Consider the following 21,906-nt stretch of genomic DNA (forward strand, 5'->3'; position numbering starts at 1 on the left):
ATCACTGGATTTATATAATTTAAAACTTGTTGGAATTTAAACTTCCAAATGAATGCAGCCTGGACCAACAAATAATAACAAATCTATGACAGCTTAAAGAAACTGGTCACAATTAATATATTTGTCAACAGACAAGAGTCACTAAACTGAATGTGTCTGTAAAACAAAATAGTGCAAACCACTGAAAGATGTTTAACTTTGTGTGTGTGTTTATCAGAGAAGAGGGTCAAAACATGTCACTTGAATATTAATTTCTTTGATGTGGAACAGAAGCTAAATTAATCTGGAAAGCTTGACATTTCCTAAATGGCTCTCCAAAACAAAGAGGCAGCAAACTGGGCGACAGTGATGATAAATGGTATGAGTTTGCATGAGAGCGGAGGGAGGGAGAGCGGGTAAAGTCAATATATTGGGGTAAAGCAGAATGCACAATATGTTTTATGGAGGCAAGTTTTTCCCCTTATACAAGCTGTGTATTCATTACTCTGGGAATATTGTACATGTATGTATGTGACCGTGTGTGGGTGGCAATGAAGTTGTGCTAGTGATCGTAATTATTGATCAGATCATTCAGCTCAAATGAGCTCTGCTGTAGAAATAAAGAGGAGAACAAAAGCACGAGAGATTAAAGGAGCTTGTTTAGAAAAGAGGAGGAAACACAGCTCAGTGACTAAAATGAGCCCACAGAGATTCTTCAGTCGATTGTTCTCTCTCCTGCCATCAAGCTCCAGCCTTCAGCTCATTTGTTTACCATTTTTATTCATGCCATCAATTGTGTATTCATGCGTATTCATATTTTAATCCATCATCCTGTGTGTTTGTGTGTCTGATAATTCACCTGCGCCTTTGTCGAACATTATGGATTAATTATGCGTTATTTCTCAAATGGGATGAAAAATTAAGCGCTGACACCAAGGGCGGGCGGCACGCATGTGCTTAGGTGTAAAAAATAGAAACCAACTGGAAGTCACAAGAACTTCTTGTGTAATTCTAGGAGTGAGAGTAACAATTAAAGATCATCCAGTCTAAGGCTCATATAGAACGCCTATTGAAAACTCGGATGTGATCAATGCTAATTACACAGAGGGCTTTGGCATGTAGCCAACATTGCTGTCATTCTCACAGCACCATAAAGTTATCATTAGTGTTAAAAGAATACATGAAAAACAGAAAAGTCAATATTCATTAAAATGGCCACTTCACGGGAAGCGTCTTCTTTTTCTTTCTGATGCAAGAAGTTCTTAAATGTAAAAATAAGCTTTTAAAAGTAAATACACCCTCCTTTGGTTCAAAAGGACAACTGGATATCACCTGATTCAAAGAAATGCAATCCCTATGCCCTACAAAACAAACAAAAAAAGCACAATAAGCTTTTAGTTTAGACTAAATCATGTACCAGCATCAGTAGCTTTGTCGTTCAACAAAAGAAAAAATGTTTAAGAAAACCAGATATTAGTTTAAATAATCAAACATTGGGTTAAAAATTTCAATTTTGTTACGCAAGAGTACTCAGCAAGAGAGTAGACATGGGGAAAAATCTCTACATAACACACGTGAAAAATGAATCTCCAGACTTTGCCATAGTGCCCCTCACCTCTCAGTGATGTGTTCGATTATACCTCAACTTTGGTAGGCACCTGAGTTTGGACATGGCCTCGAAAAGGCAAGAGTCAGCGGCGTCAGAGAGAAAAAGATTGCAGGAAGTTAGTAATACATTGTATGCACTCTCTCTCCGCTCTTGTTACTCAGCAGGAGAGCTGATGTTGGCACTGCTCAGTAGCAGGTGAGAAACAGGAGAATCTCCCAAATTGTTTTACTATTCTGAACTAACTAAAAATTATAAAAACAAAAAACAGACATGAGAAATTACAATTTCAGTCTGTTACATTTGTCCTGGTACAAAACAAACTTATGTAAAAACTTAACAATTCCTAGTCTAAGTAAATACATTAAATCCTGGATGTTAATTATTAATGAAATGTCAATTTCAAAATCAAAAAATCTTAGAGCCAGCTGGTAATGCATTCAACTTGAGAATACTTTCAGGAAAGCTTAACAGTTTTGGAAAGATATATCCACTAATCATAGTAGGAATAATTGCTTCTCCCATTTCACTGCTGATTTGTTCCTCCTCATCATTAATGATGATTAACTACCCAAATTTCACTCTGTTAACAGTAAATGTGTGACTGAAATGTCGATTGCATACGTTGTGAAAAATCCGTGCAAAGCTGGAATAAAGTAAAAAACAGGCAAAATCAATCTGTTGTATCAAAGAAAATAACTGACTATGAAGGGCTTAGCATCTTGATTTATGACCCAATACAAGAGTATAGAAATGTAAGAAATCCAATTTCCTCTCCAAGTTTACTCTGCTATTTACACTGTAAGATAACTTTGTTAATAACTTGGTGTAATTAAAAAGTTGGTCATTTCAATGGATTGCTTCATTATATTAGGTTATGAAGAAATCCTTAAGTGCTCATTCCTTTACCCTAGCAAGCACCACATTAAAGAAAAGCCCTTGAAGTACTCAACTTTGGTTATATTTCAACAACTCCTTTGGTGTAAAATATTTTACCGTGCAACAATATTCACAATGGTTCATGTAGAGTGAGAAAATAATATAGAGCAACCACTGCATTTATTTTATGCAGCAATTAAAAAGTAAATGTTGATCCTGGTATAAGAGGTGATGGTAATTACTGCACTCCAGGGAGAGAGGGAACAAACAACTCACTATTAGGAAGAGGGAAGGTAAGTTGAATTTTTTTTTCAAATCTAGCACAGGTCAAACTCCACAATCTCAAAATGCATATTTTATTAAATGCCTCCACTTTCTAAATGGCCACTTGTAAAAAGCCCCCTTCCATCTATTTCAGGCTCTCTTTTACAAACTTTAAGGCTAAAGATCAAGGCGAAAAAAAAACCTCTATTAATTTTTCAGTGTGAATATGTTGAATCAGATTTTTCACAGAGAACAGTTTGAATAAAAGTGCCAGGTTCTTACAAGTGCAGCGTAATCATAACTATTGTTGAATGTCAAGTGTGATATAAAAGCATAGCACCTCGGCTCTAAGACATGAAAAGGGGGACTACTTTACACTACGCCAGTGGTGAAGAACAATAAAGAACCCGTTTTGCAAGGACAGGCAGAACAGAAACCCTTCGAGCATAATTTGAAAATAAAAACCCGAGCAGAAGCTGCCTGAACACACAGATCTATATTCACAGAAGGCCAATGTTATTTTACAGTGCATGCATTTGAAACCAGTTTTCTTGGAATGAGCTTCTCAGAGACACCTGAATTGACTCCGTAGCAACAAATGCACCAGCAGAGAACTAGACCCTTCACCGCTGGGATTTAACATTGGTCTTTAAACCCAGTTCTCCTTGACCTTGTAGGTAGTGTCAGAGTGGAGCCACAGTGCGCTGGAGATAACGATGATGCCCAGAGACAGAGCAAGTAGCAGCTGAGGGAAAGGACCGAAACAGAAAGCAAAAACACGGAGTGAATGATGGGATGGAAGAGACAGAGAGGGAGGCAAGAGAGGAGGGGCAGAGTTAAGTGCTCTCAGGAGAGTAGACTGTGGTTAAGGATTATTAAACGGGATCAATAACTAACAAGGCCTCTACGCACACACACTCACACACAGTCTCTCCCTGTTTTCCCTTCTATCATCCTCTCCTCAGTCCCAAGCCTTTTCTTCCCTCATGAAACTGTAGACGCAAGTCTAAGCTTTTTATTGGTTTGTCTTTCGTCTTTATATTTGAACATGTTTAGAACATCTTTCCTTGATATTGCTTTCCATTTAGACTGTTTGCAGCTGATCCTTTTCACTATTTCTGGACACATAAATAAATACTAATCTCTATGAGCACAAAATTTGGGATGAAAGTATTTAACAAGGGTGTGATGCAAAGCATTTACTTCCCAGATTCTACACAACTGAAAAATAAAACCAATCAGTAATAGCTTACACTTAGAAATAATTATTTGACTAAACTACAAAACACACTATGGATTGTCAACAACAGAGAGGAAATAATCCTCCCTTTGAAACATCTTGTTAATCACCTGCTTGATGCAAAGTGAAGTACCTCAAATAAGGATGTTTTGATTGAGCTATATCTGACACTTGTTGCACAAGTGTGTGAAGCCCCCTTTTTCATTTGTCTTCCATTGTTACGTAAAATGATGGTGAAACACTTACTTTACCCATCTGTTCATCATCACTGCAATTGCTGGATTCAAAGCTCTGTATAGTAAGATCTATGAAACTGCTGGGAATGCAGCCTAGTAATCTTACAATCAATTACAAATCTGTTCAATGTGACATTAAACAATGGCAATGTACAAAACTCCAAACTGAAAATGTTTTTTTCCCAAAGTAAATATAGTTCATCATATCAAATAACCACAAATGTGATAGCCAAATTCAGTCAACGGGCATCTCTCTGTGCTCTGTGTCACAAGACAAAATTATAATAATAATAATTAAAAAAAAAAAATGATCATGAAATCTTGCAAATACAATAGGCCTTCGCTGCTTGGGCCTATTTAAACACCGGAAGTTTTCAAAGGTGTAGTAACTTACCATACTTCACTACAGCGGTGGGCTGTTCATCCAGTGACAAAGTCTTTCACATTTTTCATTTTTTTTAGACTCATTGATGTTCTTTGAAAACTTCTAGTCTCTTCAGTTCTAAAGGCAAATGATTCATCGAATCAGCTTTTATAGTTACCTTGATGAATTCATTGAATTTGACCTTGTAGCTCTTTCACTACTAAAACAGAAAATGCCCCAACCATAAAGATTTCAAATTGTCAGGAAACTGCTCTCATGTTTTATTTTAAGATTGCTTCCAATTGGTGCAATTACCATGAAACAATGGTCAGTAAACGGTCACAGATTTTAGTGGTGCAGGAAGCTATAAATTATTTGAAATTAACAGGATGGCTTCCCTGTGACAATACTTGAGACTTAATCAGCACAAACCTAAACTAGATCACATTACTGTGATGTGTTCTGCTGTATAAAATTTACAGAGAGCACAGTTTCTTTCTACCATGACTTTAAATCTTTTTCCCTCCTCTACCTGGTTAGCAGTCAGTCATGTTTTCCTTCATTATTATGTTCAATAACAGCACATGAAGCCATGGTGTAGAAGATAGATGATAGGCGGTGTTTGAATTAACATCAATACAGCCAATGTTAGTAATGTTTTCAATATATTTGTATTGGTCCAATAAGTAAAACTGAGCTGATGTCAATCAATGGTATCATTAATATTATCACTAAGTGGGTGTCCATGTGGTGTTTTCAGTGAAATAACTTGTGTAGGATTGTTTCACTGAAGCAGAGAAGGAATATTAATGACATGGTCATTTTTCTCACAGAAAGGGAATAATACTGGTAGGTATCAAACAATCAGTCAAAACAGCAATAATGCTATATCGGTTATCAACATTGTCCCAAATTCTCATATCAGTGCATTCATACTTCATTATCTTGACTTTGATATTGATATTTGCTCCAAAGCATTGATTGTTGGGGTTGCAAAAAGAAGACCAATATTTTTCTTCCAAGATCTTCAAGATTCAGTCCAACTCTCATTTCTCCTTTAGCTACATTCTCTTTCCAAGGGAAGCAGTTTTTTATTCAGAAACAACGCAGCATTAGAAGACTTGGCCTGTGACCCTGCCATTGTTAAACCCCCTTCTTCAGAAGTGAACATAATCACTGCAGTGAAGAGATAACCAAAAAAGAGAGATGGATGGATGGGTGGACAACAGACAAGGAGATGATGGAGGTAGGAGAACTGGAAGCCAAAAAAGCTGCTGTGGGGTGATAGTACCTGAAAATCAGATAGGGAGGACGAGAGCGTGGAAAAAGCAGAGCAGGGATGTTAGACTTAACTCTGTCCAGGAACTAGTTTCACATTTCTTTTTTCCTGGTTTTGAAAAAAAATATTAAAAAGAAATAGAAAAAGAAGACCTACATCCATACAGTCTCCCAGACTTAAATCAAAAATGTTAAAACTTTTCTGTGTCAGTGGGTGGCAGTAACAACATTAACATTTAAAGAACAAGATCTTGTAGTTCAGGATTTAAGATCGAAAAGAAATCTTCCAAAACAACTGTAGATTCTGTTTTATAAAAATATTTAAATTACATGTGGAGGTGAGGTTCAACTACCACAAAAAAGAAAATGCGAGGAGACAGGAGCTGAGAAGACAAGACAGACAGCAGCACCTTGGGGGGAGAGGGTGAGTGGATTTTACCCAGATTCATAAAGCTGCATGTCAGAGATAGCAGCACAAAAGAAGGCCCGGCAGATTCAAATTAATATCATTATCGAGTCAGGTTATTAATACAAAGATGTCTGTAGCACAGGGTGGGATAAGCCCACAGGTCACAGACATGCAGCATTGTGGGAGTCAATTATATGTTCACTTACACATACACACACAAAGACATATGTCAGGCCAAATAGAAAATAATTCAATAAGACATTTTTTAGCAAGGAAGGCATATTATTATTATAAAAAACAAAACAAAGAGTTTTAAAAACTATCTGCAAAAAAAGCACAAAAGTTTGAGTTTGGGTGATTAATTCTTTTGGTTCTGGCCTGCGCTGCATCTCCAGAACCAGAACCAACCATGGAGAAGCAGCATTCAGCTTCTAGACACCACAAATCTGGAATAAGTTAGGGATGCAAGAGATATTGTCAACATCAGTATCTTAGCTTTTTTAAAGTATGTGTATTGTGCCAGTAAATAAAACTGAGTCCATGTTAACAGTGTGGTCAGTGGTGTGGTCTTTTTTTTTTCAACCCAATGAAAGATTAGGTTTTATTTATATATGATATCAGTAAATATTAGTTATCAGCCACAACAGCAATATTAATACCAGTACAATATTTTTATATTTTATATTGAGGCAAATTAACTTTCTCGTTGAGCCAAGTACATATTTAAGAAATATTATGAACTGATTACTGCATCAAAGTGTATAAAAGCCTTAAGAAGTTCTAGTTTCAAAACTGTTACTCTCTAATGGTTGTACACTCTTCCTGAAAGGTAAAGGAATGACAGAAGAAGTGTTGGAGTTGCTGGAATTGTTACACTGATACCTGAAGCATAAATCTTCACACAGTTACCCTCCCCCACTTGTTGCTGTGCATTTCTAGCCAACTATATTTTCAAATCTTGATATTTGTCAAACATGGATAGAGACGGTATGGAGTCACTGATGCAGCCACTCCAGGGTTGATTCCTAGATCTTTTTACCACGTCATCACTTTATCAGCCAAAGTTCCTGACCTTGAATAAAGGTCACTAGTGCCAAATAAAGTTTTTGAAATAAGCATTATAATAAAAAGCTACAGCTGGAATAACATGTTACATTATGTAATACTGTCTCAAAAACAGTAATTGCTGTGTTTCCATTTTGGACAAATCAGAATCATTCTATAATTTTTTGTTCTATGTTTTAGTGGTAACGTTTCACAACATCAGAGTAAAACAACTCAGTCTCTAGATGCACTTGAGTACAGACATAAAATTTATACATTACATACACACTATTAAAAGAGGTTGATAACGTAGCGACAGGGCAATCAGTCATGGCTGGTTGGGTGGTCACTGGAGGTTAATAGATTCCCCCCTCACATACCCTCGGGCAGTCTCCTTTCCTTCCCCGGCACTTTCAATGTTCTGGCATTCTTTGTCAAAATAGACTATATCTGTGTCCACTCTATTAACATTAGTCTGTAAAGACGATGCACAAACAAAAGCTTTTGTTTTTTCAACAATGTTAATTATCAGCAGCTGATGTTGTATGGTTTCTGATTCACTATAAGCAGGTACATAAAACCTTTCCTAAACTGGAAATTGGTGACAGTTGTGACTGGGTACAGAAAATAAGTTGGGTTTTTTATGGTTTTAGTCAAACTCCATAATGTTCTGTATGGTAACATACAACAATAAGTGATTTGTCTGTTTAAAATCCACCCTGACATTTTAAATATCCCACTAAACACAAACATCTCAACATTTTGAAAGACGCTGATTGTTGAGACATGTTGTAGCCCTGTTTATCCAGCTCCAGCCGTCAAGAGCCGGTGTCCTTCCAGTTTTAGATGCATCTCAAAGGGTCCAACTACTTCCTCAGCATGTCAAAGTTTAGCAGAGGCCTGCTAATGAACCATCATTCGATTTAGGTGTGTTGAACCAGGGAAACAACTAAAACATGTAGGATGCTGGCCCTTGAGGACTGATTTTGGACACCACTGCCTAATCAGTTTCAGTAGGTGTCAACTCTGAGTCTCCTGACCTCATTCCCTCTTATAATGAGTGCATGCTGTCAACGGCTCACACCTGTGTGAAGGAAGATGCTGGGAAACGTCCACTGCCTTGGCTCAGGAGCCCTGGCAGTCATGGACCCATTCACTTTTAAAAGTTTATAATCTATACCGCTCTTCTGGAAAAAGACTTAAATTTGCATGAGGCAGAAATCTAAATAAACAGTCTGATTTGAAAGTTTTTTGCTACTTTTAGTTTGACCAGCTGAAGACTCACCGACTTATGTTGAGAGAGCATGACTGCCACCCTTTGGGCAACAGCTGTCATAACATGTTTAGTTTTTATTTCACTCTCCATAAAAAGCAAGCACCTGGTACATTTATGGTCCAAATGTGAGGAGTTTTCTCATAACAACCTAATACAGTCGATATCTAACACCTGCATATCATTACCGATCACTGCATATAGTGTTTTTGGGGTTTTTTTCTGCTTTTAGTGTGAAATAACAGCTACTCTGATCTCGATGTTTATTATTTTCATAGAATATGCTAATTATTTCAGTCATTTCTCTAAAAAAAATTATTTGGTATTCTTGTGTCATGAAGCTTTTGGGCTTTAATGAGCCTGTTTGTCAGCATGGTTTTGTTTCCTATAATTGCCAACTACAACTCTTCTTATGAAGCTGCTGGCAAGGTCTTTATTTGCCATAACTGCTGTGTAATTGCCTCTAGAATCATTTAGCACTTATGAATATGAAAAAGTGTTTTCTTCTATCTAATTATGTGTACGGTGCATAAATTAGACTGTGAGTTTGCCCTGCATAAGTGCAGAAGATGTTAATATTTGCAAGAAATTAAGCACTTGTTTAACCATACATCATTGCTTATGATAGCAAAGTCTATTTACCAAACTAGAGCTTTTATTTCTGACTCTGTAGTTCAGAATATAGAGTTCATAAAAATCAAAACCGTTCTCAAAAAGCAAAGATTCAGACTGCAATTTTTGCCCCCAGATTTTTAAAACAATTTCATGTTCGAAAAATTAAAACAATATTTAAACAAAATGATTGTTTTTTTCTGTGCAAACTAGTTTCCTGATATGTTTTAGGCATTGTTTAGAGTTAGAGACAGAAAAGTGTTGGTTATCTGAAATGGAGTAGAGTGATGAAGGCTCATAGTTAGATATCCACAGTGTTTGCAAGGAGTTTAAAATGAAGTAAGAGAAAGCACAGAAATCCAAGATGCCACTTAAAGGGAAACTGTATTTTTTTACATTATGTTGAGACAGGTCTGTAGCTCTTCAAGAGCAAGAGGGCAGAAGGTCTTCAACAGATTACAGGAAGGTGCACTGACGTTGCTCTATATTGCTTTTTAACTCTACCATGGAACATGATGAATTTAAAAAGGCTAAGGCTAAGATACTGAATAGCAACTTAAAGCCATAATTATTAAAACAAACATCAGAAAATTTCTTTGAGTGCTATGAATGTAGACAGGTAAAGCTAGATTTCTGAAGTTATGTCAAATTTCATCGATATTATAATTGATTAATTGTTGACAAGAGGAAGCAGTCACTATCTGAGTATGAGTTCTTACTTCCTGGTTGTGGCGGTTGGGAATTTACTGACTGCTTCTTATGATTGAGGTGTCCAATGACAGTCTGGTGACTTTTTCTTGGAACGGCATAATCACATGACCAGGTAAATCCAATAAACTGCAAACAACTGTTCAATAAGGCCCAACCCTAAATGAAACTCAGCTGTAAATAAAAATCCAGAAAACAAGATAAGGAATGCAAACTTGTGATTCAGTCTAAGGTTAAATAAAAAGCTCATCTTCCTGCTTCATCACATATGCATAAACAGAATTTGGAATACGTGCAGGTGAGCAAAACCAAATGTTTCATAATAGGTCCAGTGTAGGCAAAGCAAGCCTTTCATAACAAGCAATAAATCAACAAATTGCGTGATAAATTAAAACTCAATCATTTCCATTTTGACCATCAATATATTTTGTAGGGGATTCTGTATACAAAGACATCTTAATCCATTTTATTTCTGGGTTTTGGTTGTGTGTGGTTTCATTCTTGTTTATTTTGTTCATGGTTGTCGTGTTTTATTTTGGATATTTAGATTACCTTCTTGGTTGCCTCTCTGAACCATGAGTGGCGTGTGAGCAAAGGTAAAAGACAGAAAATTGTTGGTTATCTGAAACCAACAATCAGATAACCAACAATTTGGCAGGTTTGTTATACACTTTCCATTCTGGGTTGGCCTCTAAAACCACAACTTTACTCTGATTACACTGTTTGCTTAATCAGGCGCTTTAAAATGTCTTTGCAGACCAGAATATGCTTGCCTGACTTGTACTCTTATTAAATGGAACACATTTTATATGTTATTAGTGAAAACATTTGAAAATCATGTATTATTCCAGTTCCAAATGTGCTGGTTTCCATCAGTCCATTACACAAAATCCCCAGTACTATCAAACATAATATTTGTAGATGTATTGTGACAATATGTGAAGTAGTTCAAAAGGTATGAATGTATGCAAGTCATCCAGAGGGAGAGAGAGCCAATGTTTAGAGAATCTTCTTATCTCAGAGGGAGCGTGGCAGGTAGATGCAGGGAGGACGTTGCAGCAGGGTAAATGATGGCCATATTGATCTCCAATGCTCCTTTATAGCCCTGTCATGTCAGTTTAGCACCTTGGCAACATTCGCTTTTAGAGCTACATCAATACCGAACTCTGGCACTCTGCAGCTGACAGCCAAAGAGAGATGGTTACAGAGAGAAAAAAAGTAAATAACTGCCTTTTCAAGGGCTCAAACACTTATCAGTCCAACTCTTAACAGCAAGGTGAAGACGCAACCACTACAGTAAGATGAGAAACTGATTGGAAGAGGTTAAATTTTTAACAGTTGAAAACTCAAATAACAGGAAGCTGCCAACTGCACCCTGATTACAGCATCACTCTGACATTTTGAATAGTTTTGCAGAGTAGCAGGCAACTGTTCTATCAACAGTTCTTAAAGACTAGTTCATAAAAACCGACACTGTTATATCACGAATAAGGGATCAAGATTAATGCTCAATTTTGGCAATGATCTCCACACATGCTCAGTTGAAAAATGCATTCATGATACTTTCAACTATTTTGGATATACTGAATTCTCCTGTCATTCTGGTCCTGAATTACTTAATTGCTTTAAAAAAAAAAAAAAAAAAAAAAAAAAAGCTGATCAGAAGGCCTTTTGTTCACTGTTTTAGTTCCCAGATGCAAGAATCACCCACACAAATCTTAAATGTTTAAGGTCATAAATAAACCTACCAGAACACTGGCTCTCACAGTTCTAGAGATCTAGTAGACCTAACGCTAACATGAGCTTTTATTGCAAACCGATCTTAGTTAGTCTGGCTATTAACCCTCAATTTAAAAATGTCATGCATCAAAACATATATGCCAGGTTATAATCGGGCCGATGCACCTGTGCGATACAGACAAAGTTTGACTTAAATTTGTCTAAGAACATTTTAAAATGTTTCAGTTAATGCACAAAACTTCCCACTGACAGGTTACAGACAGGTCTTCACACATTTCAAGTAAAGTCAGTGTTCATTTTAATTACCCAACATAAAATGTTAGAAACCCAGACGTAATCTGTAATATAAGCTACTATATCATGCATATAAATGCATGATGTAGTAGCTAATTCTCAATATATGATGACCTTATAATAATGTAGAATTATTTGCTATAGTTTCACAATATTTGTCAACAAATTTAAAATAAAAATAACCAAATTCTTTGAACTTAAAAACCCCAAAAATATTATTCATATTGTACTTTGCATAAATATTGCAGTCACTATATTGCGATCCATTGCATTTAATGATGCCATTTTGCATACTAACGCAAAATGGCATTAGTGCCATTTTTACATTTCAAACTACCTCTAATTTTGATAGCAGTTTCTAAGTGTTCAGGTGTCAAGTTATCGCAAGCAACAAACTTAAATTAATATACTGGTCACAATAGCCAAGGTAGTGGAGTCATTTTGTTACAAAATTGTCCAAAGAAGGAGTTCTTTGTAGCCATGGTAAAAGCCATTTATTAAAAGATCAGATAATTTCCAGTTTTTCTACCTTTAAAAATTAGCGAAAGCAAAGAGTCCCACATGGATTATCGGTATACACTCAGATGGCATAGATCTGTTTGAAATGGGATTCCTCTTTCAGGGGCTTCAGTTCTGTTTGATGAAGCAGAAAATTAACCTTGTCTGCATTATCTGATGGGCTCCAAGCATTTGATTTCTTCTACACAATATGCTAACATCCATTACTACAACCGTGCATTAATACTCACAGCTTTAATTAGCTGTCTTGAATATGTGTTGATTTATGGGCAATTTTGGGAACATTCAATGCTTATGTTTTACTTGTAAAAGAAAGTGTGTATAACTAAAAGTAGGGAATATTGAAAAAATAGATGGGGATGAAAAAAAAATCTATATTACAAACCGGTCACAGGAGCAGGCCACCATGATGCTCAGCAGATTGTAGATGATGTAGGTGAAGATGACAGCGGTAATGGTGCCACGAGGGATAGAGAAGCTGGGATTCTTCAGGTCACCTGGTGGATAGCACATGTTTAAAATGTAGTCATGTTAAATAAGAAGTACACCCTGTTCTATTCAAAATATCTATGCATCTGAATACAAAAACCTAATCTGTTCCCTATCAGTTTCTACAATTCAAATCGATATAAATTGAGGTGAACAGCAGCATAGTTCTGAGAAATATTTTTGACAAACTTATTCCATCTTTACCTCAGCGAGAGATTAGACTGCTAATGTAATGAACAAATTACTAGATCAGCAGTGACAGAGTTGAGAAATTCAGGTATGTTAAGACGATGCCAATCAACAGTTAGTGGTGCAATTTAATCAGAAAATTGGTTTAAGGTCATTTAACAGCTATTTGGGGTCCATAATTAAACAAAGACAAACATAGTTTACAAGTAGAAGAGTTTTAAGACATCATCCAACCTCCCAGGAACTCCCCCACTTGAATTCAGGCCACGAACACCACAGGACGTCCTTAATAATCTCTTTGATGTAGATGTTTGTTCATAGTGAACATCAACATGTTTGAACATAACAGAGGCCTGTGATTTCCATGATACAGACAATGTGGGCAAATCAAACAATTAAAATGGAATCCAGTGTATAATGTGAAATATTGTACAAGTTATGAATTCAGTCAAGAGATGTCAGGTTTTCCCAAACAATAAGAGAGTTCACCTTTTACAACAATGTTTACAGTAAAAGTGAAACCCTGCTGTAACACAGGTCATTAATAATGATGTAGAAGCACCAGAACAGCAAACTCTCAACTCATCATATCTCCCCTTCACTCTGCAAAAACCAGCAACTCAAACAGTGGCAGAAATAAATACTAATATGTAAATGATGCTAATATTAAGTTGTTGAAATTATTTACATTAAGCTTATAAAGACATGCATTTCCACCTGTTAAACCTGATATTTAAGAAAATTAAGCAGAAAAAATGGGATGTGGAAAATAAATTGAGACATGGAAGGAAGAAATATTATTCCTTCCTTATTCATCAGACATAGCAGGGGGTCGAATGATTGTCAATCAATAATATTTCATTATGTTCTAGAGCCAAATATGAGGCCATCTATATTAACTTCAACTAAGTGATTGTTTTGGCACAGTGATGTAGCCCATTCAACGATGAGTCTAATAAGGTTATAATCTGCTTCTGAGTTCAGAAATACTTTGCAATAAGGGGATAAAATAAAATGCAAATATTGTTCATCTTTGATTAGATTCATCTTTGTTTTTATCTCTAGGATAAAATGGAAATAGCCTTTATTATTAAAGATAATTCTATTAGGAATGAAAGCGGTCTTATTTTTATAGATGACCGATTCCTTTACAGGCTATACCATGACCACACCTACCTGACATATTAGAGCCTGCCATGATGCCGGTGCAGCCGTTGAACATGACAGCAAATACGGTGGCGAAGGACATCATCTTCCCAGTGGTGTAGTCTTCAACATAATCAGCTGGAAGAAATACCAGTAAGTCACTGTAGTTCTGCCTCTTTAATCGTCATCATCATCAGTAAATTTAACTTGGTTTGATGGCAGACACAGCTCTGCAGCCCTCTGGATATAAAACTTAATCTCTGCAAGCCTCTGAAGAAGTAACCCTCTTCAAACATTTCTATTGAGTACAGACAGTATCAGCAATCAAGTTTCACAGGTAAAAATCTAATTTCACACCCACAAAGGTTCATACAGGAATATATTCTGTTCTTTCATTCATGTGTGAACAAATGTTTTGATATTACTCACTCTGATAAGGCTGAGGTTAATCTTAGCTCAATGCCTTAGATTTTAACTTATGCAGTCCTTTTGTGTGCATTTTTGATTCATTTTTATTGATGTAGTGTAAAGAATACCCTTAATCTTCTTTACATTTAACTGACTAGTTCTCTCTAAAAGTACAGGGTTTAAATAAACATGATACATTTTACAAAACTCACTGAATCCATAAAATGGTAACGTGTATGCATTGCCTCTGTAAACAGCTGGTAAAATTAATCAGGATTATTGTTTATGTGTGTGTGTAAATAGTTTTTATGAGTACAGGCCTGAGTTACAAGCAATTAGCTCGGTAATCATGTGCTTGAAATTAAATCCTCTCAAGCTGGCTGCTAGTTTTGTAGGAATTAGAATCCAAAGAACATGCCCTACATCACTCAAACATAAGTCAAATATGTTGTGATCTTCCCGGAAGCGTAGGTGAAACGCCTGCTGCTCTTTCCTGTTTGGTCTGCAGGGGGAGGAGTAAACACATATTGATCTGAATTCTAGACCCATAATCAGAGTTAACGAGGCATTAAGCCCATAATATTCATTATTCCTGCTCTGGTGTACATACAGTTAGGGCCAGAAATATTTGGACAGTGACACAGGTTTTGTTATTTTAGCTGTTGACAAAAATATGTTCAGAAATACAATTTATATATAATATGGGCTGAAAGTGCACACTCCCAGCTGCAATATGAGAGTTTCCACATCCAAATCGGAGAAAGGGTTTAGGAATCATAGCTCTGTAATGCAGAGCCTCCTCTTTTTCAAGGGACCAAAAGTAATTGGACAATGGACTCCAAAGGCTGCAAGTAACTCAAAAGGCCTTTCCCTCGTTAACCTGTAATCAAGTAAGTATATAAAAGGTCTGGGGTTGTTTCCAGGTGTGTGGTTTTGCATTTGGAAGCAGACAACATGTGGTCAAAGGAGCTCTCAATTGAGGTGAAGCAGAACATCCTGAGGCTGAAAAAAAGGAAAAAATCCATCAGAGAGATAGCAGACATGCTTGGAGTAGCAAAATCAACAGTCTGGTACATTCTGAGGAAAAAGAAATTGACTGGTGAGCTTGGGAACTCAAAAAGGCCTGGGCGTCCACGGAAGACAACAGTGGTGGATGATCGCCGCATACTTTCTTTGGTGAAGAAGAACCCGTTCACAACATCAACTGAGGTCCAGAACACTCTCAGAGAAGTAGGTGTATCTGTCTCTAAGTCAACAGTAAAGAGAAGACTCCATGAAAGCAAATACAAAGGGTTCACATGTAGATGCAAACCATTCATCAATTCCAAAAATAGACAGGCCAGAGTTAAATTTGCCCAAAAACACCTCAAGAAGCCAGCCCAGTTCTGGAAAAGTATTCTATGGACAGATGAGACAAAGATCAACCTGTACCAGAATGATGGGAAGAAAAAAGTTTGGAGAAGAAAGGGAACGGCACATGATCCAAGGCACACCACATCCTCTGTAAAACATGGTGGAGGCAACGTGATGGCATGGCATGCATGGCTTCAATGGCACTGGGTCACTTGTGTTTATTGATGACATAACAGCAGACAAGAGTACCGGATGAATTCTGAAGTGTACCGGGATATACTGTCAGCCCAGATTCAACCAAATGCTGCAAAGTTGATCGGACGGCGCTTCACAGTACAGATGGATAATGACCCCAAGCATACAGCCAAAGCTACCCAGGAGTTCATGAGAGCAAAAAGGTGGAATTTCTGCAATGGCCAAGTCAATCACCAGATCTTAACCCAATTGAGCATGCATTTCACTTGCTCAAATCCAGACTTCAGACGGAAAGACCCACTAACAAGCAAGACCTGAAGGCTGCGGCTGTAAAGGCCTGGCAAAGCATTAAGAAGGAGGAAACCCAGCGTTTGGTGATGTCCATGGTTCCAGACTTAAGGCAGTGATTGCCTCCAAAGGATTCGCAACAAAATATTGAGAAAAAACTTTTTGTTTGGGTTATGTTTATATGTCCAATTACTTTTGAGCTCCTAAAATGTGGAGTGTTTGTAAACAAATGTGTACAATTCCTACATTTTCTATCAGATATTTTTGTTCAACCCTTTAAATTAAACGTTACAATCTGCACTTGAATTCTGTTGTAGAGGTTTTATTTCAAATCCAATGCGGTGGCATGCAGAGCCCAACTCACAAATATTGTGTTACTGTCCAAATATTTCTGGCCCTAACTGTATGTAGCCGGTGGACAGCAGGTTCAATTTAAAAGAAGAAAACATTAATTTAATGAACTTAGAAGTTGCACCTTATAAAATAAAGAACATAGGCCATATAAAAAACAAAACTGGCTTTAAAGCTTCTGAATCACCAATCAGTGTTAAATGGTCATATGTGCTGCCACTGATCAGACGTCAACATTAGTAAAACTGTCTTTAAACCCACAAACAAGCTGAGGGTCTCAGAGCTTATGAAGCTACTGTGTGAAAAAAACCCTCATTTCCTTTTTCCCTTGTTTCACAAGAACATCTGCTGCCAACATGATGCATAAAAAGAACAGACTTGATCCAAAACTTTAAGTAATAATTAGAGATGCATTTAAAACTCCAACTGGAAATAGCTGACTTTAGGCTTTTCCAACAGGACTCTCCATTTTGTCAGAAAAAATAAAAATTATATATATATATATATATATATATATATATATATATAAAGTTTTAGAGAAATCTTTTTTAATTACAGAGCTGTGTAACACCCATTGGCATCTGATTACTTATAAATATATATTTAAAGTGAAAAAATATTTGAGGAATAGTCAAAATTGTCAAAAATTTATATTAGCAATTCAGTGCTTTATAAAAATCATTGATTTCAAAGTGGTCAAAAAATCTCTGATTTCTAATAAAATATTTAGCAGAAGAAAAAAAGTAAAAAAAATTAAGACTATATTCTAGTCACTCAATCTTACCCTTCAGATTTCCCAGCAGTGTTTCCAGCTTGAATCCAGTAAAATTAGCTGTGGTGGGATACACAGGGCCCGTCCCGTTAGATGGCTTGAAGGGGCTTGGCAACGTGACCATTTTAGGATGCACAACAAAGAAGCTGACAAAGATCATGATCAGAACCAAGATGACCACCAGGAAGATGACGAAAGTGGCCTTGGCGTAGATGTGGGCCCCAACCAGGCATACTATAAGGCACAGCAAGAGGATAACGGTGCCATACAGCAGGGACCACCAGTAACCTGACGGCAGGACCTGGTGTGAATTAGGAACCACGGTTGGATCTAAAATGAAACATAAGAGGCAATGTAATGACTGTGAAGCTTTGATTTGATTGACAATGGTATAACAAAAGGAATCCAAGATAGTTTCTGCCTCATGTTTTCCACAGTCTTTCACCTGTGTTAGGGCTGTCGCAAAAAGCAATAACTCAATTAGTTGCATAATAAATTAAAACAATCATAATAATTTCCATATGCATGATTTGCCAGTGTTCTCGTTTCTCCATTTCTTCCTTCCAAAACTGGATGATAACAGTCTTCAGTCTGGTGCTTTGGTCTCAACCAAGCCTTTTTTTTTGGAGGACAACTTGGTTTATAGAGTCTTCGTTGTTAAAGTAATAACTTTTAATACTTTGGCAGGTCAGATAAACAGATAAACACACAAATCAAGAAATCCTCAATTTACCTTCTGGTATTCCAAAGGTGCCCATCATGGCCTCTACCAGACCTAGCACATAGAGGGCGCTGCCACACACATTAGCAAAGAAGAACATGATGCCGATGCTGCCGCCAAACTCAGGACCCAGAGCTCGGCTGATCATGTCTGTGCCTCAAGTTAGGGCAAAGTACATGGCATTTAAAGCAAACTCATGAACTGATGTGAAATATTTGCAAAAGGGTAAGCTTGGTTTGCCAAATACACTCAAAATGTGAAAAGCTATTGGTCAACTTTAGCAATAATAACCAGGTCATAGTAAACCAATTTGGGGTTTTTTAAGAACTGAAAAATAAATGTACTTACTGTATTTTGCCTGAATTTGAAATATATTAAAGAAACCTCAGGTAATTCACAACTTTTATACTAAATCATGTGCTTCAGTTTAAAGAAACACTTGCAGATTTCCACCTTGTCATCAAGCAGCTGTAGATGCAAATGAAAACAAGATGTGTAAATGAACGTCGTTGAAAAGTTGTGAAATCTTGCAAACAATCCAAACTTAATGCTGCACAGCAATATCTGAGAGTGAGCGTGTCTAAGCATGTATGTTAAATATCAGAAATCATTTTTGTGTGACTGATTATACTCTCAAAATGTGAAAAGCAATCTCACTAGTTTGCTACTCAGATACTAAAAAAGGATCCTTTCTTTTTTAGTATATTTATTTATTTTTTTAATTTTTTTTCTAGATTGATACTTTACCCTCAGCTGTGGCTGAAGTAGTCAAGCTGACTGTCACAGAACATTAAAGCAAGCCAAATTTGAAATAAATCTGATTTATACTTTTCCAGTAGTTAGAAATGTGGTGTGACAGACAGCACTTGTTTGAAACAGAGACCCTGATTTTGTGTATACCTTGACTATTGACAGTGATAATGGCGCTACACTGACTGTCACATGCAGATGGTCATATGATGAGGCTTGTGTGTGTGTGAACAGGATACAATAGGCTCCTCCAGCATCCAGTGCTCCATTGGTGGAGATTGCGCACACTGACAGAACAGTCATGGAGATGATGAAGTAGGCCACCACAAACATGAGAATGCCTTGGTACAATCCAGCCTGTCCCACCACAAATCCTAAAAAAAAAAAAAAAAAGAAACAGTTCCAAGTAAATTAAATTGAGAAATTGATGTCTGGGTGAAAGCAGAACCATAAACTGGAGCAGAGTGGAAAGAGGCTGATAAAGAATTCCTGGGAAGTGCCAGCATAAAAGAGGATGTGGGTTTTTTATGGCGTCATGAAAGTACAATTAGTTAACGTATTACATGAGATCTATTTGTTCAACAGATGTCTGTCCATGGTTTTTAATTATAGATGACATTTCAAACAGTTTCCAAACAATTTAAAAGTGAAAATAAAAAAATAAATACATAAATACATAAAATAAATCACATAGCCTTCGGTTTAAATGACTCACCACAACATTTCACTTTCTGTAAAAGTGAAACTGGAATATCACATGCTGGGACAGATTCCAGCTTCTACATTGTCTGCATACATTGTGACCATACTTCTGCTATTCCGGTTAGATGACTCAGCTGAATTAGTTCCAGAGTCAAACTGGTGCTAATGTTTTCTTATCATTTCTTTGTGTCTATGTCATCTTAAGCAACCACATATGCATTGATTAAATGTGGAGTTCGAAGATATTGTTGATCATAGATTTGTCTGCAGCAGAAATTAATCTCAGTTGTTTTTTGGGAAACTAAGTCGATTTTTGGAGAGGTGGAGACTAACAGTCATGCAGTCTGTTTTAGCTGATTGCATGATTTAATTTAATCAATTGAGAATGTGGAAATCAGTAGGATATAGTGCTATACTGGCTGAAAGCATGTTCTCTTTGAATTCATACAAGTCAAACCAGCTGGTTACATCAATCTACCAGATGGTCTGGTCAGTCTGTCTATTGTCTGTGCTTTCCAGGTTTTAAGGAGCTGGAAAAATATTTTAGTCAACTCAAAATAAACTGATTCACCGACCACCTGATGAGACAGAATATGTTTTGAAATCTCTTTCATTTGAAGAACAAGGAGTTAGTGCCTCAACTAGACTCAAAAAACATCAATTACCATATTTTCCAGACTATAGAGTGTGCCTCCCTATAATCCACACCCACAAAATTAAAAATAATTAAAAAAAAAATTAAAACTGGAAATGTACATATATAAGCCGCACCGGGCTATAAGCCGCTGGCATCGCAGCCGCTCTCAGTTTTCCACAAGGGCGCAGCAAATCTGTACTGTCAGGTGAATAGCCTTCAACTTAAAAGCAGCATCATATAAACTTTGTGTGATTTCCATGATGAGGGCATAAGAGTTTGAAAACATTTCTCCATCGTGCCTGCTGCTAGCATGTGCTTGTTCTAAATAAAAATTAGCACTTTCTTCTTTGATTTCCAAATGTGTCACTTTGAACTGCATCGCAAACAAATTATCCACATTATTGCACCGTTCCTCCGTCCCTTAACGCTACTCATTTATCTTTGATCAGCAACTATCAGCATGTTTCTGCTATCAGTCAGGTCCACTATGACACAAATCCAAGTCTCACAAGGAAACAAAGTTCACTTTGTTCCTTAAAGAGCTAAAATTTTAAGCTCAATTGAGATAAACTAAACTTGCGAAGAATTTGCATGTTCTGGTGGTAAAGATATCCAGATCAGGACAAGAGACACTTTGTCAAACCGTTACATTTACAGTAGTTTCACATCCGCACTGAAACCACTCACAGTTCCTGTGCAATCTCACACTTTAACTTGAGATTACAATGTCTTAAGTCTTCAACCAACAGCTACATATGCCCATGTGAGTCTCTCTGAGTGTCCATTGCTCAGCAGCTGACATCTCACGAGACTGGGAGGGCAACTGGGAGAAGAGGAGATGAGAATACTGAAAGAGTTAAAACTTATAGGAAACAGAAAAAAATCTGAAAGAAAAGCAGAAGTGAAAAGTGGGGAGAGAAGATGAAGTTGGTTATGAAAAGTTGATTTGTTGTTGTGCAAATTCAACTCTGGTCACTGCAGCAACATGGATTTCATGGGCTTGAATAATTTCTAGTTTAGTCATATTACTGAAAAAGGAGAACTTATATCTCATTGATTACAATCAGACATGAATTCCTCACTGTACCGAAACCTAAACCTGAGTTGCGAGTGTCATTTTCACAGCATAAAGTTGAGATAGTCTCTGTTTGCTGCTGAATTATTAGTGAACTTGCAAAAGCTGTAGCTTAAATGGATAATTCAGATTGTCCTGATTTATAGTTAGATATTGCCTCTATCTATAAACATCCAGCAAATATTGTTGCAATTTGTTCCTTGTTTTGTTTATAAAAACAAATGTTAATTCATCACCCTTAACAGATTAGGAATAAATGACTATAATGTAATTTGTTGCTGTCACTTGGTCATTTTGTAAAGGTAAAAGGTAAAGGCAATTTTGTTTATATAGCACATTTTCAGCAACAAGGCAATACAAAGTGCTTTACAGGATTTAAAAGGAA

General features: G+C 36.7%; 1 protein-coding gene across 3 annotated transcripts in view; it reads right to left on the reverse strand.

Annotated features, from left to right (window-relative positions):
* zgc:153039 (uncharacterized protein LOC767698 homolog) overlaps positions 1 to 21,906 on the reverse strand; it is a 77,016-nt gene that overhangs the window by 40,234 nt on the left and 14,876 nt on the right. For all 3 annotated transcript variants that reach the window (XM_055028096.1, XM_055028097.1, XM_055028095.1), the window contains 5 exons: positions 19,347 to 19,481; positions 18,370 to 18,507; positions 17,649 to 17,966; positions 14,300 to 14,407; positions 12,831 to 12,942 (listed from right to left, as the gene is read on the reverse strand). In XM_055028096.1, coding sequence (XP_054884071.1) covers positions 12,831 to 12,942; positions 14,300 to 14,407; positions 17,649 to 17,966; positions 18,370 to 18,507; positions 19,347 to 19,440 — 770 coding nt within the window. In that variant the 5' untranslated portion in view covers positions 19,441 to 19,481. The remainder of the gene's footprint in view (positions 1 to 12,830; positions 12,943 to 14,299; positions 14,408 to 17,648; positions 17,967 to 18,369; positions 18,508 to 19,346; positions 19,482 to 21,906) is intronic.

This window comes from Poeciliopsis prolifica, unplaced genomic scaffold, assembly GCF_027474105.1.
Source record: "Poeciliopsis prolifica strain line A6 unplaced genomic scaffold, Auburn_PproV2 SCAFFOLD004, whole genome shotgun sequence".
In the NCBI taxonomy this organism is placed as follows: domain Eukaryota; kingdom Metazoa; phylum Chordata; class Actinopteri; order Cyprinodontiformes; family Poeciliidae; genus Poeciliopsis; species Poeciliopsis prolifica.